The 16,324-nt window shown below is 36.0% G+C and overlaps 1 protein-coding gene across 6 annotated transcripts in view; it reads right to left on the reverse strand.

Moving 5' to 3' along the window:
- Positions 1-11,914: 11,914 nt before the first annotated feature.
- NEK1 (NIMA related kinase 1) overlaps positions 11,915-16,324 on the reverse strand; it is a 193,128-nt gene continuing 188,718 nt past the window's right edge. For 2 of the 6 annotated variants that reach the window (XM_045997312.1, XM_045997311.1), the window contains one exon: positions 11,915-13,114. In XM_045997312.1, the coding sequence (XP_045853268.1) occupies positions 13,101-13,114 (14 nt within the window). In that variant the 3' untranslated portion in view covers positions 11,915-13,100. The remainder of the gene's footprint in view (positions 13,115-16,324) is intronic. The other 4 variants (XM_045997309.1, XM_045997307.1, XM_045997310.1 and 1 more) reach the window with 3 other exon arrangements.

Raw genomic sequence — 16,324 nt, forward strand, 5'->3', positions numbered from 1 at the left:
TAGTGTATAACTTTTTTGTATGTTATTGGATTTGATTTGCTAAAATTTTGTTAAGGACTTTTGCATCTAAGTTCATGAAAGACATTGGTCTACAGTTTTGTTTTCTTTTCCTTTCTCCCCTCCCCCCCCCCTTTCTTTCAGTCTTTCTTCCTTTCCTTTCCTCCCTATGTCTCTTTCCTATCCCACTGTCTGATTTGGGTGTGAGGGTAATGTAGAATCACAAAATAAGTTATAAACTAGCATCTGTAAAAATTCTGTGTCTGTTTATTAACCCCAATTGTATTTTCCTTCAAACACTTGAACATACTTATAACTGCTTTAGAGTCATTGTTTCCTAATTGTATTATCTGAAAAACTTGGGGTTATTTACTAGCCTTTTAAGCATTAGTTGCATTTTAAAGTTTCTTAGCATGTCTGATACATTTTCAAAAATCAACTTGAGGCTTATTTACATACAAGAGAATGAACTCATATAAGTGTATAATAAATATTGACAAATGTTAACATTTGTGTAATCAAATTCACAAAAATATAGAACACTCCCACCTCCCCAAAAAGTTTTTTTTTTTGGTCTCTTCTCAAGTATTCCTTCCCCTACTTAGTCCTAGGCAACCATTGGTCTGCTTTCTATCACTGCAGATCAGTCTTATCTAGTTTCAAGTGAGTGGAATCATACAGCATGCGTTTTTATTCAACAGCCTATTGTTGTGACTCACATATGCTGTGTTCATAGCTCATCTTTATTGCTTAGTATTCCATTTTGCAGATGTCAGCTTATCCATTTATCTGTTGTTGATACCTTGACTTTTTTTTTTTTTTTTTGTAGTTACTGGCTATTATGAATACATTTGGTATGAGCATTCACATACTTTGTTTTTCCAAAGTGATATTTTATATATTCACCAGCACAGTATGAGTTCCACTGCACTACATTCTCAATACTCTTTAATTTTAGTCATTTTAGGGTGTACAGTGGTATCTTATTGTGGTTTTCATTTGTACTTCCCTAATGAATAATGGTAACATCTCTGCATGAGCTTGTCATCTATTTATCTTCTTTCACTGCATATGTAAACATTTTGCCCATTGTTAAACTGGATTGTCTCCTTGAATTATGTGTTTGTATATTATCATTTTCAACAGATATGTGTGACAGAAATCTCTCAGTTTACGGCTAGCCTTTTCATTTTCTTAACAATGTCCTTTGAAAAGTAAATTTTATAATTTTAATGAAATCACATTTTTCTTTTATCGTTAATATTTTAAGTCTGTTTAAGGAACTTTTGCAAAGCCCAAGGTAACTAAGATTTCTTCTATGCTTTCCTCTTTAACAATATTGCATGTTTTTGTTGCATTTTTTGTATGTTTGCCCACTTAGGTCATCTTTTTAGCAATGCTTGTAGTTTCAGTGCACAGATCTTGCATTTTTAAAAAAGATTTGATTTCTTTATTTGAAAGAGAGCACAAAGGAAGGGGAGCAGCAGGCAGAGGGAGAGGGAGAAGCAGGATCCCCGTTGAGCAGAGAGCCCAATATGGGGCTTGATCCCAGGATCCTGGGGTCATGACCTGAGCCAAAGACAGACACTTAACCAACTGAGCCACCCAGGCATGCCTGCACATCTTCTTAGTCAAATTTATCCCAAAGTACTTCATAATTTTAATGCTATTATAAATGGTATCTTAAAATTTTCTATTTCTCATTATTCCTTGTTAGTATATAAAATTGATTTTTAATATTGACCTTTGTATCTTGCAATCTTAAATTTTAGTTCTTGTAGCATTTGTGTAGCTTTCTTAGGATTTTAGAGACAATCACATCATTTGTGAATAAAGGCAGTTTTTACTTCTTTCTTTTCAATCTGTAGACATTTGTTTTTACTGCATTACTGCAATGGCTAGAACCTTCAGCACAAAATAGAATATAAGTGATGTGAGCAGAGACACTCTTTTTCCATTTAGGGAGAAAACTTTGTTTTCACAAGTATGTGGGCTATTTTTGTTTAAAATGACCTTTATCAGATTGAGGCATTTTCCTTTTATTTCTAGTTTGCTGAAAACTTTTAAGAGAAATGGATGTTGGATTTTCTCAAATATTTTTCTGCATCTGTTGAGATGATCATATGATTTTTCTTTTTTATACTGAAAAGAAAATGAATAATATTGATTTTTAAATGTTACACCATTTCTGCATTTTTGGCATATACTCCACTTGGTTATGATGCATTGTCCTTTTTAGATATTGTTTGGTTTGACTTGAGAAAATTTTAATAATTTTTTCATTGGTGTTCACAAGGTTTAAGAGTATGTAATTTTCTTGTAATTCTTTCCTTGTTTTGAGAACAAGGTAATGCTGTGCTCTTAGATTAAGTAGGAAACTGTTCTTTCCTCTCCTATATTTTGGAACAATTTGTGTAGAACTAGAACTATTTCTTTCAGAAATGTTAGATAGAATTCATCAGTGAAGACACCTAGGCTCAAAGCTTTCTTTGTGGGAAAATTTCAAACTTAAATTAAATTTCATCATTAGATATAGGGCTATTCAGATTTTACTTCTGCTTTCACTCCTCTAAATTCTTCTATCTTCTCAACTTAGAGAGAATCCTGGGTTTTGTATGGGTTCCCTGGCTCCCATGTTATTTCTATGCAATAAATTTGGGCAATCACAGGGCTTGCCTCATTTGTTTCCCTTCTTTGTTGGACCACTGACCTTTGCTGTCCATTGCCCACTCTCTGAAGAGCACTGTTTATGTATTTTGTTCAGTGTTTGAGTTGTTAAAGGTTGGAAGGCAAATATCTCTTTTACGTCATGGCCAGTTGTGGGAGTCAGAATTCATTTTTATTCATTCGTGAAACATTTTTTTTGCTACATATACAATTCTAAATGATGATTTTCCTGGTCCCACTGTTCCATTACTACTTTTGAAAAGCCACTTGTTAGTCTTTAACATTCCTTTGAAAGTAGTATGCTTTTTAGCTTCAACTTCTTTTAAGATTTTCTCTTTGATTTCTAGTTTTACTCTGAAGACAACAAAAGAATATCTTTTACTTCATCCTGCTTGACATTCACTGGGTTTCTTCAATCTGTGGATTGGTGTTTCCAATGGCTCAGAAGAATTCTTAGTCTTTATTTCTCCAATTAACTTTATCCCATTCTCCCTTCTTCTCCAGGGCTTCAATCAAATATATACTAGATATTCTCACTGAATCAGTCTCTTACCTTCTGTATTTTCCACATTTTTTCTTTCTGTGCTATATCATGGATAATTCCTTCCATTTCTTTCTGTTTTCTGCCATGCATAGTTTATTGTCAAGCATGTCCACTGTTTTGTCCACATGTCCACCATGTTTTAAAACTTTGGCTGTTGGTAATTTTCATGTAAATGAGTTCTATTTGTTTCTTCAAATGTATATTAAGAAACTTTTTATTTTTCTTTCCCTGCAGATATTTTCAAGTTTGTTGATCATTTTTTAAACCCCGTAAGTATAGCTCTCTGAAAACACAACTCTGATAACTTCATACTAAAATCTGGGCAGATCCTGTCCCTATCTCCCACTTGTATTGATTGACTGATTGTGTACTTTTTCCCTGTGTCCATCATTGTCTTCAAAATTTACTTTTGGCACTTTTTAAGATATAAAATAAATGTCTTCCTTCACAGAGGCATTGGAATGGTTTCTGCCTGATTCATGGGGGCAATAGCAGTTGGGAACGATTTCAAATTATGTTTGATTTTAAAGTTACATGGCCCAATCAGATTTTGGTTCTCAAGATACAAAAGCACTTAAAGACTGGCTTGTGGTCATGACTTCTTAAGACTTCTTTTTGTCCTTTTATTTTCCTACATTCCCTGAATTTGGGGTTGGCTTTAGTTCTATTCTCCTTTATTGTGAAGATATAAGCTTCTTGAGTTCTATCTTAACCCACTAAGCCAGCCAAGTGCCCCTGGAGTTCCATCTTAGTGTAGGGTTTCCTACAGGATTCTCCAACTTGGATGGGCACTTGGCATCATTTTTTGTTTTAAAGAATCTCCTTTTATTTCTATTTTGCTTATAGTTTTTAAAAATTTTTTATTTATTTCTTATTTTTTATAAACATATAATGTATTTTTATCAGGGGTACAGGTCTGTGAATCGCCACATTTACACATGTAACAGCACTCACCATAGCACATACCTCCCCAAAATCCATAACACCACTCCCCCTCTCCCAACTCCCCTCCCCCCAGCAACCCTCAGTTTGTTTTGTGAGATTAAGAGTCACTTATGGTTTGTCTCCCTCCCAATCCCATCTTCTTTCATTTATTCTCCTCCTATCCTCCTAACCCCCATGTTGCTTCTCCACGTCCTCATATCAGGGAGATCATATAATTGTTGTCTTTCTCCGATTGATTTATTTCACTAAGTGAAATAAGTTGCAAAATGGCAAGATTTCATTTCTTTTGATGGCTGCATAGTATTCCATTGTGTATATATACCACTTCTTCTTTATCCATTCATCTGTTGATGGACATCTAGGTTCTTTCCATAGTTTGACTATTGTAGACATTGCTGCTAAACATTCGGGTGCATGTGCCCCTTCGGATCACTACATTTGTATCTTTAGGGTAAATACCCAGTAGTGTGATTGCTGGGTCATAGGGTAGTTCTATTTTCAACATTTTGAGGAACCTCCATGCTGTTTTCCAGAGTGGTTGCACCAGCTTGCATTCCCACCAACAGTGGAGGAGGGTTCCCCTTTCTCCGCATCCTCGCCAGCATCTGTCATTTCCTGACTTGTTAATTTTAGCCATTCTGACTGGTGTGAAGTGATATCTCATTGTGGTTTTGATTTGTATTTCCCTGATGCTGAGTGATGTGGAGCACTTTTTCATGGGTCTGTTGGCCATCTGGATGTCTTCTTTGCAGAAATGTCTGTTCATGTACTCTGCCCATTTCTTGATTGGATTATTTGTTCTTTGGGTATTGAGTTTGCTAAGTTCCTTATAGATTTTGGACACTAGCCCTTTATCTGATATGTCATTTGCAAAATCTTCTCTCATTCTCAGTTGTCTTTTGGTTTTGTTAACTGTTTCCTTTGCTGTGCAAAAGCTTTTGATCTTGATGAAATCCCAATAGTTCATTTTTGCCCTAGCTTCCCTTGCCTTTGCCGATGTTCCTAGGAAGATGTTGCTGTGGCTGAGGTCAAAGAGGTTACTGCCTGTGTTCTCCTCAAGGATTTTGATGGATCCTTTCTCATATTGAGGTCCTTCATCCATTTTGAGTCTATTTTTGTGTGTGGTGTAAGGAAGTGGTCCAATTTCATTCTTCTGCATGTGGCTGTCCAATTTTCCCAACACCATTTATTGAAGAGGCTGTATTTTTTCCATTGGACATTCTTTCCTGCTTTGTCGAAGATCAGTTGACCATAGAGTTGAGGGTCGATTTCTGGGCTCTCTATTCTGTTCCATTGATCTATGTGTCTGTTTTTGTGCCAGTACCATGCTGTCTTGATGATGACGGCTTTGTAATAGAGCTTGAAGTCCGGAATTGTGATGCCATCAACTTTGGCTTTCTTTTTCAATATTCCTTTGGCTATTTGAGGTCTTTTCTGGTTCCATATAAATTTTAAGATTATTTGTTCCATTTCTTTGGAAAAAATGGATGGTATTTTGATAGGGATTGCATTAAATGTGTAGATTGCTTTAGGTAGCATAGACATTTTCACAATATTTATTCTTCCAATCCAGGAGCATGGAACATTTTTCCATTTCTTTGTGTCTTCCTCAATTTCTTTCATGAGTACTTTGTAGTTTTCTGCATATAGATTCTTAGCCTTTCTGGTTAGGTTTATTCCTAGGTATCTTATAGTTTTGGGTGCAATTGTAAATGGGATTGACTCCTTAATTTCTCTTTCTTCTGTCTTGTTGGTGTACAGAAATGCAACTGATTTCTGTGCATTGATTTTATATCCTGACACTTTACTGAATTCCTGTACAAGTTCTAGCAGTTTTGGAGTGGAGTCTTTTGGGTTTTCCACATATAGTATCATATCATCTGCAAAGAGTGAGAGTTTGACTTCTTCTTCGCCGAATGGATGCCTTTATTTTCCTTTTGTTGTCTGATTGCTGAGGCTAGGACTTCTAGCACTATGTTGAATAGCAGTGGTGATAATGGACATCCCTGCCGTGTTCCTGATCTTAGCAGAAAAGCTTTCAGTTTTTCTCCATTGAGAATGATATTTGCGGTGGGTTTTTCATAGATGGCTTTGATAATATTGAGGTATGTGCCCTCTATCCCTACACTTTGAAGAGTTTTGTTCAGGAAGGGATGCTGTACTTTGTCAAATGCTTTTTCAGCATCTATTGAGAGTATCATATGGTTCTTCTTCTTGCTTTTATTAATGTGTTGTATCACATTGATTGATTTGCAGATGTTGAACCAAACTTGCAGCCCTGGAATAAATCCCACTTGGTCGTGGTGAATAATCCTTTTAATGTACTGTTGAATCCTATTGGCTAGTATTTTGGTGAGAATTTTTGCATCTGTGTTCATCAAGGATATTGGTCTGTAGTTCTCTTTTTTGGTGGGATCCTTGTCTGGTTTTGGGATCAAGGTGATGCTGGCCTCATAAAATGAGTTTGGAAGTTTTCCTTCCATTTCTATTTTTTGGAACAGTTTCAGGAGAATAGGAACTAGTTCTTCTTTAAATGTTCAGTAGAATTCCCCTGGGAAGCCGTCTGGCCCTGGGCTTTTGTTTGGAGATTTTTGATGACTGCTTCAATCTCCTTACTGGTTATGGGCCTGTTCAGGTTTTCTATTTCTTCCTGGTTCAGTTGTGGTAGTTTATATGTCTCTAGGAATGCATCCATTTCTTCCAGATTGTCACATTTGTTCACGTAGAGTTGCTCATAGTATGTTCTTATAATTGTCTGTATTTCTTTGGTGTTAGTTATGATCTCTCCTCTTTCATTCATGATTTTATTTATTTGGGTCCTTTCTCTTTTCTTTTTGATAAGTCTGACCAGGGGCTTATCAATCTTATTAATTCTTTCAAAGAACTAGTTCCTAGTTTCGTTGATTTGTTCTATTGTTTTTTTGGTTTCTATTTCATTGATTTCTGCTCTGATCTTTATGACTTCTCTTCTCCTGCTGGGTTTAGGGTTTCTTTCTTGTTCTTTCTCCAGCTCCTTTAGCTGTAGGGTTAGGTTGTGTACTTGAGACCTTTCTTGTTTCTTGAGAAATGCTTGTACTGCTATATATTTTCCACTCAGGACTGCCTTTGCTGTGTCCCACAGATTTTGAACCGTTGTATTTTCATTATCGTTTGTTTCCATGATTTTTTTCAATTCTTCTTTAATTTCCTGGTTGACCCATTCATTCTTTAGAAGGATGCTGTTTCGTCTCCATGTATTTGGGTTCTTTCCAGCTTTCCTCTTGTGATTGAGTTCTAGCTTCAGAGCATTGTGGTCTGAAAATATTCAGGGAATGATCCCAATCTTTTGATACTGGTTGAGATCTGATTTATGACCCAGGATGTGATCTCTTCTGGAGAATGTTCCATGTGCACTAGAGAAGAATGTGTATTCTGTTGCTTTGGGATGAAATGTTCTGAATATATCTGTGATGTCCGTCTGGTCCAGTGTGTCATTTAAGGCCTTTATTTCCTTGTTGATCTTTTGCTTGGAGATCTGTCCATTTCAGGGAGGGGAGTGTTAAAGTCCCCTACTATTATTGTATTATTATTGATGTGTTTCTTTGATTTTGTTATTAATTGGTTGATATTGTTGGCTGCTCCCACATTAGGGGCATAGATATTTAAAATTGTTAGATCTTCTTGTTGGACAGACCCTTTGAGTAGGATATAGTGTCTTCCTCACCTCTTATTATAGTCTTTGGCTTAAAATCTAATTGATCTGATATAAGGATTGCCACCCCCACTTTCTTCTGATGCCCATTAGCATGGTAAATTGTTTTCCATCCCCTTACTTTAAATCTGGAGGTGTCTTTGCGTCTAAAATGGGTTTCTTGTAGGCAACATATAGATGGGTTTTCTTTTTTTATCCATTCTGATACCCTGTGTCTTTTGATTGGGGCATTTAGCCCATTAACATTCAGGGTAACTATTGAGAGATATGAATTTAGTGCCATTTTAGCCTGTAAGGTGACTGTTACTGTATATTGTCTCTGTTCCTTTCTGATCTACTCCTTTTAGGGTCTCTCTTTGCTTACATGACCCCTTTCAATATTTCCTGTAGAGCTGGTTTGGTGTTTGCAAATTCTTTCAGTTTTTGTTTGTCCCAGAAGCTTTTTATCTCTCTTTCTATTTTCAATGATAGCCTAGCTGGATAGAGTATTCTTGGCTGCATGTTTTTCTCGTTTAGTGCTCTGAATATATCATGCCAGCTCTTTCTGGCCTGCCAGGTCTCTGTGGATAAGTCTGCTGCCAATCTAATATTTTTACCATTGTATGTTACAGACTTCTTTTCCCAGGCTGCTTTCAGGATTTTCTCTTTGTCACTAAGACTCATAAATTTTACTATTACATGACGTGGTGTGGACCTATTCTTGTTGATTTTGAGGGGGGTTCTCTGCATCTCCTGGATTTTGATGCTTGTTCCTTTTGCCATATTAGGGACATTCTCTCCCAATAATTCTCTCCAATATGCCTTGTGGTCTCCTCTCTCTCTCTTCTTCTTCTGGAATCCCAATTATTCTAATGTTGTTTCATCTTATGGTGTCACTTATCTCTTGAATTCTCCCCTCGTGGTCCAGTAGCTGTTTGTCCCTCTTTTGCCAGCTTCTTTATTCTCTGTCATTTGGTCTTCTATATCACTAATTCTTTCTTCTGCCTCATTTATCCTAGCAGTGAGAGCCTCCATTTTTGATTGCACCTCATTAATAGCTTTTTTGATTTCAACTTGGTTAGATTTTAGTTCTTTTATTTCTCCAGAAAGGGCTTTTATACCCCCAGAGAGGGTTTCTCTAATATCTTCTATGCCTTTTTCGAGCCCGGCTAGAACCTTGAGAATTGTCATTCTGAAGTCTAGATCTGACATATTACCAATGTCTGTATTGATTAGGTCCCTAGCCTTCGGTACTGCCTCTTGTTCTTTTTTTTGTGGTGAATTTTTCCATCTTGTCATTGTGTCCAGATAAGAGTATATGAAGGAGCAAGTAAAATACTAAAGGGGTGGCAAAGACTCCAGAAAAATGCGCTTTAACCAAATCAGAAGAGACCCCAAATCCTGGGGGGGAGAAAGGGGATAAAAAGAGGTTCAGAAAAAAAAGAAAAAATTAAAAAAGAAAACAAAGAAAAAATATAAAAAAGAAAGAAAAATATATATATTAGATAAACTGGTGAAAAAAACGTTAAAAAAGAGAAGGGTAAAAGTTTAAAAAAATTTAGCAGAAGAAGAAAAAGAAATTGAAAAAAAAATTAAATTAACTGCAAGACTAAAGAATCATGGGGAAAAAGCCATGAGTTTCGTGCTTTGCTTTCTCTACCTCTGGAATTCCGCTGCTGTCCTTGGTATTGAACCTGGTTTCCTTGGTAGATGAACTTCGTCCTGGCTGGATTTTTGTTGATCTTCTGGGGAGGGGCCTGTTGTAGTGACTTTCAAGTGTCTTTGCCCGAGGCGGAATTACACCGCCCTACCGGGGGCTGGACTAAGTAATCCACTTGGGTTTGCTTTCGGGAGCTTTTGTTCCCTGAATGCTTTCTGTAGAGTTCTGGAGGATGGGAATGAAAATGGTGGCCTCCCAGTCTCTGGCCCGGAGGAGCCGAGAGCCCGGGGCCTCACTCCTCAGTGCACCCCCAGAGACCAGCGCCAAATCACTCCTGTATCCCCAGCCTCCGGCCCCGCTCTGAGCTCACCCAGCCTGCGACCGGTTCAAGGTAACCCTGAGCTGAGAGTTCAGTTCTCGGCTCTGTCTCTGTAGCCGGCTTCCCCAGTCTAATACCTGCAAGCTCTGCGACACTCCGACACTCCCGATCCTTCTGTGATCCTGCGGGACCTGGGGCCACGCTGACCCCGCGGTCGGCTTCACCCTGGTTTAGCCTCTGGAGCAATGTCCCCCAGTGGAACAGACTTTTAAAAGTCCTGATTTTGTTGGGGCGCCTGGGTGGCTCAGTGGGTTAAGCCGCTGCCTTCAGCTCAGGTCATCATCTCAGGGTCCTGGGATCGAGTCCCGCATCAGGCTCTCTGCTTAGCAGGGGCCTGCTTCCCTCTCTCTCTGCCTGCCTCTCTATCTATTTGTGATCTCTCTCTGTCAAATAAATAAATAAAATCATTAAAAAAAAATGTCCTGATTTTGTGCTCCGTTGCTCCGCCGCTTGCTGGGAGCCGGCCCCTCCCCCTGCGGTCTATCTTCCCGCCGTTTTGGATTCACTTCTCTGCCAGTCCTACCTTCCAGAAAGTGGTTGATTTTCTGTTTCTAGAATTGCTGTTCTTCTTCTCTTCGCTCTCCCGTTGGATTTGTAGGTGTTTGCAATGTTTAGATAAGCTATCTAGCTGATCTCCTGCTACCTGATGTAGTCTCAGTCTGCTATTTCTCTGTCATCTTGACTCCTCCTCCTTGGCCTCATCTTTTACCTCCTTTGCTCCATGAGCAATTATATCAAAGTGTAAGATATTGGATACTTTCAGATCAAAACTACCCTTTTTTCTCTCCAATATTCACTAGTCCCTGGATTGAGACTTTCTCCTAAGCTTTGGCCTTGCCATTCATCTTCTGACACCTTCTGTATTTTAAGTATTTTATTTATCATTTGACAGAGAGAGAACAAGCAGGGGGAGCAGCAGGGAGAGGGGGGAGCAGCAGGGAGAGGGAGAAGCAGGCTCCCAGCTGAGCAGGGAGCCTGATGGGGTGCTCGATCCCAGGAGCCTGGGATCATGACCTGAGCCAAAGGCAGATACTTAACTGACTGAGCCACCCAGGTGTCCCACCTTCTGTATTTTTAGATGTGTATTACAGATACACATCTGTATCTGTAAAGATATAGATGATCTTTAAAGATCCATCATCAATGAAGTGATAAAAGGTAGAGTATTTTTCAATTTATGAGGAAAAAGCCCTTTACTTAGCATTAAAAATTTTTCAACAGGAAGGTTAATTACAATAGTGTGTTATTCAGTATAAGGCCATACCACCCTGAACACACCCAATCTCGTCTGATCTCGGAAGCTAAGCAGGGTTGGGCCTGGTTAGTACTTGGAAGGGAGACAATAGTGTGTTATTCCTAGGAACAGGAAATCTCTGCTGAATTCTTAATGTATTAATGCTAAATATACTTTTTCCTATTGAATTTATTCTTTTTTCATTCTCCAGGTGAAATAATTTAAAAAACCAGTGTGCTAATAGCACAATGTTAGACCTGGAACTAGTCTGACTCTGAGCTTTTATGCAAGTGAATTCATTCATGTTACAATTCAAATGTCTTTGCTTGTTAAATGGAGGTAATACTAAATTATCCTCATAGCCATTTTAGCTCTAATTTCTCAATGTACAGATACTTCCACACTTCATTTTGAACACTTATAATAGACCTTATTAAACAATAATCGCTCTCTTCCCATTGGCACAATCTTTCCATAATAACAATTCAGAGCCACTCACTATCAACTGACTGGAGATGGTACAAACCCTATTTGTCATCTCTAACCCTGTATATATAAATGACATCTTTTGAAATATGGTTAAACAACTTTTCTACTGTGTTATATCCCTAATTGCTTTTCTAATAGTTGTAATAGGCTAAGAATTAGAAAAGATCATTCTCATTTTTTGGGATTGTAGAGAATTAAAGTGCAGAATTCAAATTTTTCCTTGAAAAAAAAAAAACAGTGGAAATCATCAGATAAAAGTATTCTCAGCTCATTGTAAAAGCATTCTATTAAGAATAGGGCAAATAAATAAAAGACAAGTGATAGTGTACTTCAGGTAAAGAATAAAAATTTAATAGTAATATAAAATAAAAACATATAAAAATCAAGTATTTAGTTTTGGATGTTAGAAATAATTTACATAATAAAGTTAGAACAGTACTGATAGTGCTGCAAGATAAGATTTTACTGTTCAAATTATAGATTATGCCAATCACACTATGTACTCTGGGTTTCAAAAATTATGCTTTTATTACTAAAAGCATCTGGACTTTAGATATCACTAATGAAAGCATGTAATACCTGGCATATTGCAATTGAAGCTGTGTAACCATCATTTTAATGACCATAATGGAAATAAAAGAGGCAAACATCTCCTATCTTTGGAATGCTAGTTACCCAAACTGTCACAGTGTCAAAATAAAAACAATTCCTTTTTCTGTATTGCCTTGGAAGCATACACATGAGAGAAAATGGGGGGGAAAAAGGGGGCAACTTTATGATATATGCAATGCCAATGTTAAAACTCATAAACTAACTTCTCAATATAATATTCCTGATTCTGGTCCTCAAGAAATAAAGAACTTTTTAAATACCAGGAAATACGATTTTGCCATTTTTCCATAATCAAATTTTTCAATGATCTCTAAGACTGACTTTTACAGCCTGTTCCACTGAGCTAGTTCAAGGAGACACACTGGTTGAAGAAGGATGGAGAATATAAACTTTAAGGCTAAAAATTCCATCTTCAAAATGTAAAGATTTAAATAGAGCCCTTAATAAGGTTATTTAATTCCAAATTGCTGGCTATGCAAACATGTAGACAGAAAAAAAGGCCATGCTAAATTAAATGAAAAACCATAGGCAAGCTTTTCATAACTTAAGTAATTCTCTCAACTTAAGGACATTTGCTCAAAGTTACCTTACTGCATTGGTAAATCTTTTTCAGAACGATTAAGTCCAGTTCTGGATCAATGTCTCTTATGCTTTGGCTGCATAATTTAATAAAGTATATATTCTGTAGGTGGTTACTATAGAACTCCATGAACAAAATAAAGTAGATAAAGTACTAGAATCTTAATTGAAAAATGGCATATTTCTCTTTTTCATGCAATCAGCATGCCAATCTTAAATCTGATATTTGTAGAAAATTGCTACATTTCCCACTGCAGCTTGCTTTTCTGATGAGCCAAATATAAATGCTTTCATACAGTTGATAATTAAGAAATGTTCTGATGATTATTCATCATTATCTGTGAAAAAGAAAAAAAATTAATTCACTTCATTGCAAATCAAACTGTATCTACTTAGTAAAAAACTAATTCTTTTTTATGCTAAAGGAAAAGAGCTTTAATATAGTTTTAAGTGTAGTTTATATTGAATATCACTTAATATTATTTACTATTACATATTCAGTGTAAAATATTCAAACAGTACAATGAAGAATAAAGTTGGGAACAAAAAGCCTATAAGCCAAAAACAGCCAATGTTAATAATTCTATGCAAATAACAAATTTCCAAAATCTAACTCTTTAAATTGTATACATTTCCTCCTTAAAGCACATAATGGATATGGAAGAATAGATAAATAAGTGATAAAGCCAAGATTATAAAATGTTAGTGGCAGAATCTAGGTGCTCAGTACATGGGTGATAAATGTGAAATTCTTTCAACTTTTACATATAATGAAAATTTTACAATATGATGAGAAAGAATAAATCATGGATATACTCCATGTCCGTTTCAGTGGCTGCATAGTATTTTTTTAATAGATAAGGCATAATTAAATTAACCATTTCTACTTATAAACACATTGGTTGCTTCCAATTTTTCTTTATTTAAAAAAAATAGTTGAATAAATTAAACAGACTGCTTGGTTTAATCCTATATAGCAATCACTATCTTCCACACTGGAGCAAAAGTCACTGCACTAGTGAAAACTCTCCATTACACCTCCCCAATAGCTCAGAATAGAACCCATGTTCCTTATGTGGACTGCAAATCCCTTCATGATTTGACCTAAATATTTCTAGTCTTAGCTACTTTCATTACCCATCTTCTCCAACTGTCCCTAGAATATATGCTTTAGTAACACTGACTTGGCTATAGATCCCCTAATACATTTTGCATGCTTCTATGTTTAAGTAAACATACTGATCTTAAGATAAACTCCCATTCATCTTTCAAAATCTAACTCCGATGTCTTCTCCTCTAGGAAGAATTACTTTAAATCTTTTATTTCGTCCAATATTGCTGGATCACTACTTGATGGAACACATATTTTATTGCTTCCAATGTTATATCCAATGTTATCACTCTGTACTATAATTTACTTATTTTTTACAATTTCAAAATGTTTCAAATAGAAAGAACATTCTAATACTTAGAATTAATAAAAGTTAATTTGGGGTCATATTGATTTGGGATATTAAGAAAACCACATTATGGATTGAAAGTACCCTTTTCCAATCTTATTGTCCTTTCTTCTTGCCCAAGGGCATTATCAATACCCTAAACTGATGTGTCTTTTCTTCTTAAGGTTTTTTACTTTTATTGCATATATGCATACCCAAATAATATTGCCTTTAAACATTTTATAAATGGTACTCTGCCCTACTTATTCCAGCATCATATTTGTGGGGCTTATCCATACTGACAGATGAAAATTTAGTTCATTTGTTTTAACTACTATAGAGAACTCTATTACATAAGTAGAGCACAATAGTTTATCTAAAATAAATGTGGAAGGAAGGTCTACAGGTGGACTGCCAAGACTGATATTCTATATGAGGACTTAGTGGCCTTTGCCATTCTACTGCCGACCACAGTTATAATCCTTTCCCTTGTGGAAGAATTTTTTAAGACTAATGTGAAATAACTTATACATTTTACTCATTCTACTTGACTTCTGACTCTGGATAATACTTAGCTATGGACTAAATGGCATTAATTTTACTAATAGCTATGGTTGTAGATGCTTACCAAACCCATATTCTAACAATATCAGGCAGCTAAAGAGAGGAGGCCATCTTTTGAGGACTCACTATTTTCAGTTAAATAATATGGAAATGTATTTTAGATAATCTTCTTTTTAACTGATTTCTTAATGACACTGACACCACTTTTGCGTGAACTGGGTATAATTTTACCTATCCTCTCCCTTCATTAATCTCACCCTCCTCTAAAACAGAATATCAAAGTGTGTAAGTACCATATGCAGATCACATGGTTTAATTATTATCTCTTAATGTGGCCTAAAAGAATGCTCTGTAAGACAATTAGATCTAGGGTCTAAGTATTTTCAATAAGAATGACTTTGAAATAGTTATTCTAAACCCAATCACTGTCCAATATTTAACTGTTTTAAGATTAACAATACAAAACAGCAATTTATTCGTATAGTTCCATATACATTTTACAACCAGTTTAGCGAGTTTATATATTAATACTGATAGGCTTTATGATACAGAACCTCAGGATCCTCATTCCCTTTTCATTTGTGTGATATGAATTTGTACGAAATTTTGATATTGCTTCTTTTTCTTTTTTCTTAGATTGAAGACTAACAGATACACAGTATTATATTAGTATCAAGTGTACAACATTCTGATTTGATATTTATATATATTACAAAATGGTCACCACAAGGTCTAGTTACCATCTGTCACTGTATAAAGCTGTTACAATATTATTAACTATATTCCCTATGCTGTATATTATATCCCTTGTCTTCTTTTATAACTGAAGACTGTACCTCTTAATCTCTTCACTTATTCCATCCATCCCCCCATCTTCCCTCCTTGCTGGCAACCACTAGTTTGTTCTCTGTATCTATAAATTTGTTTCTGTTTCTGTTCTGTTTCATTTGGTTTTTTTTTGGGTTCCACATGTAAGTAAAGTCATATGACATTTGAATTTCTCTGATTTATTTCATATAGCATAATACCCTCTAGGTCTATCCATGTTGTTGCAAATGGCAAGAATTCACTCTTTCTGTTGGCCAAGTAGTATTCCACTGTGTATATTTGCCACATCTTTATCCATTTATCTATCTATGGACATTTAGGTTGCTTCCATATTCTGGCTACTGTAAATATTACTGCAATGAAAATATGAGTACATATGTCTTTTTTAATTAGTGGGGTTTTTAAATTTTTATTTTTAAGTAATCTCTCACCCAACATGGAGTTTGAACCCATAACCCAGAGATCAATAATCACATGTTCTACCAACTGAGCCAGCCGGCTCCACTGATTTAGTATTTCCATTTTCTTTGGATAAATACCTAGAAATGGAATTGCTGGATTGTATGGCAGTTCAATTTTTAATATTTTGAGGAATCTCCATACTGTTTTCCATAATGGCTGTACCAATTTACATTTCCACCAAAAGTTCCCTTTTCTCTACCTCCTTGTCACTGCTATTTCCTGTCTCTTTCATAATAGCCATTCTGACAGGTTTAA

This window comes from Meles meles, chromosome 2 (genome assembly GCF_922984935.1).
Source record: "Meles meles chromosome 2, mMelMel3.1 paternal haplotype, whole genome shotgun sequence".
NCBI lineage: Eukaryota > Metazoa > Chordata > Mammalia > Carnivora > Mustelidae > Meles > Meles meles.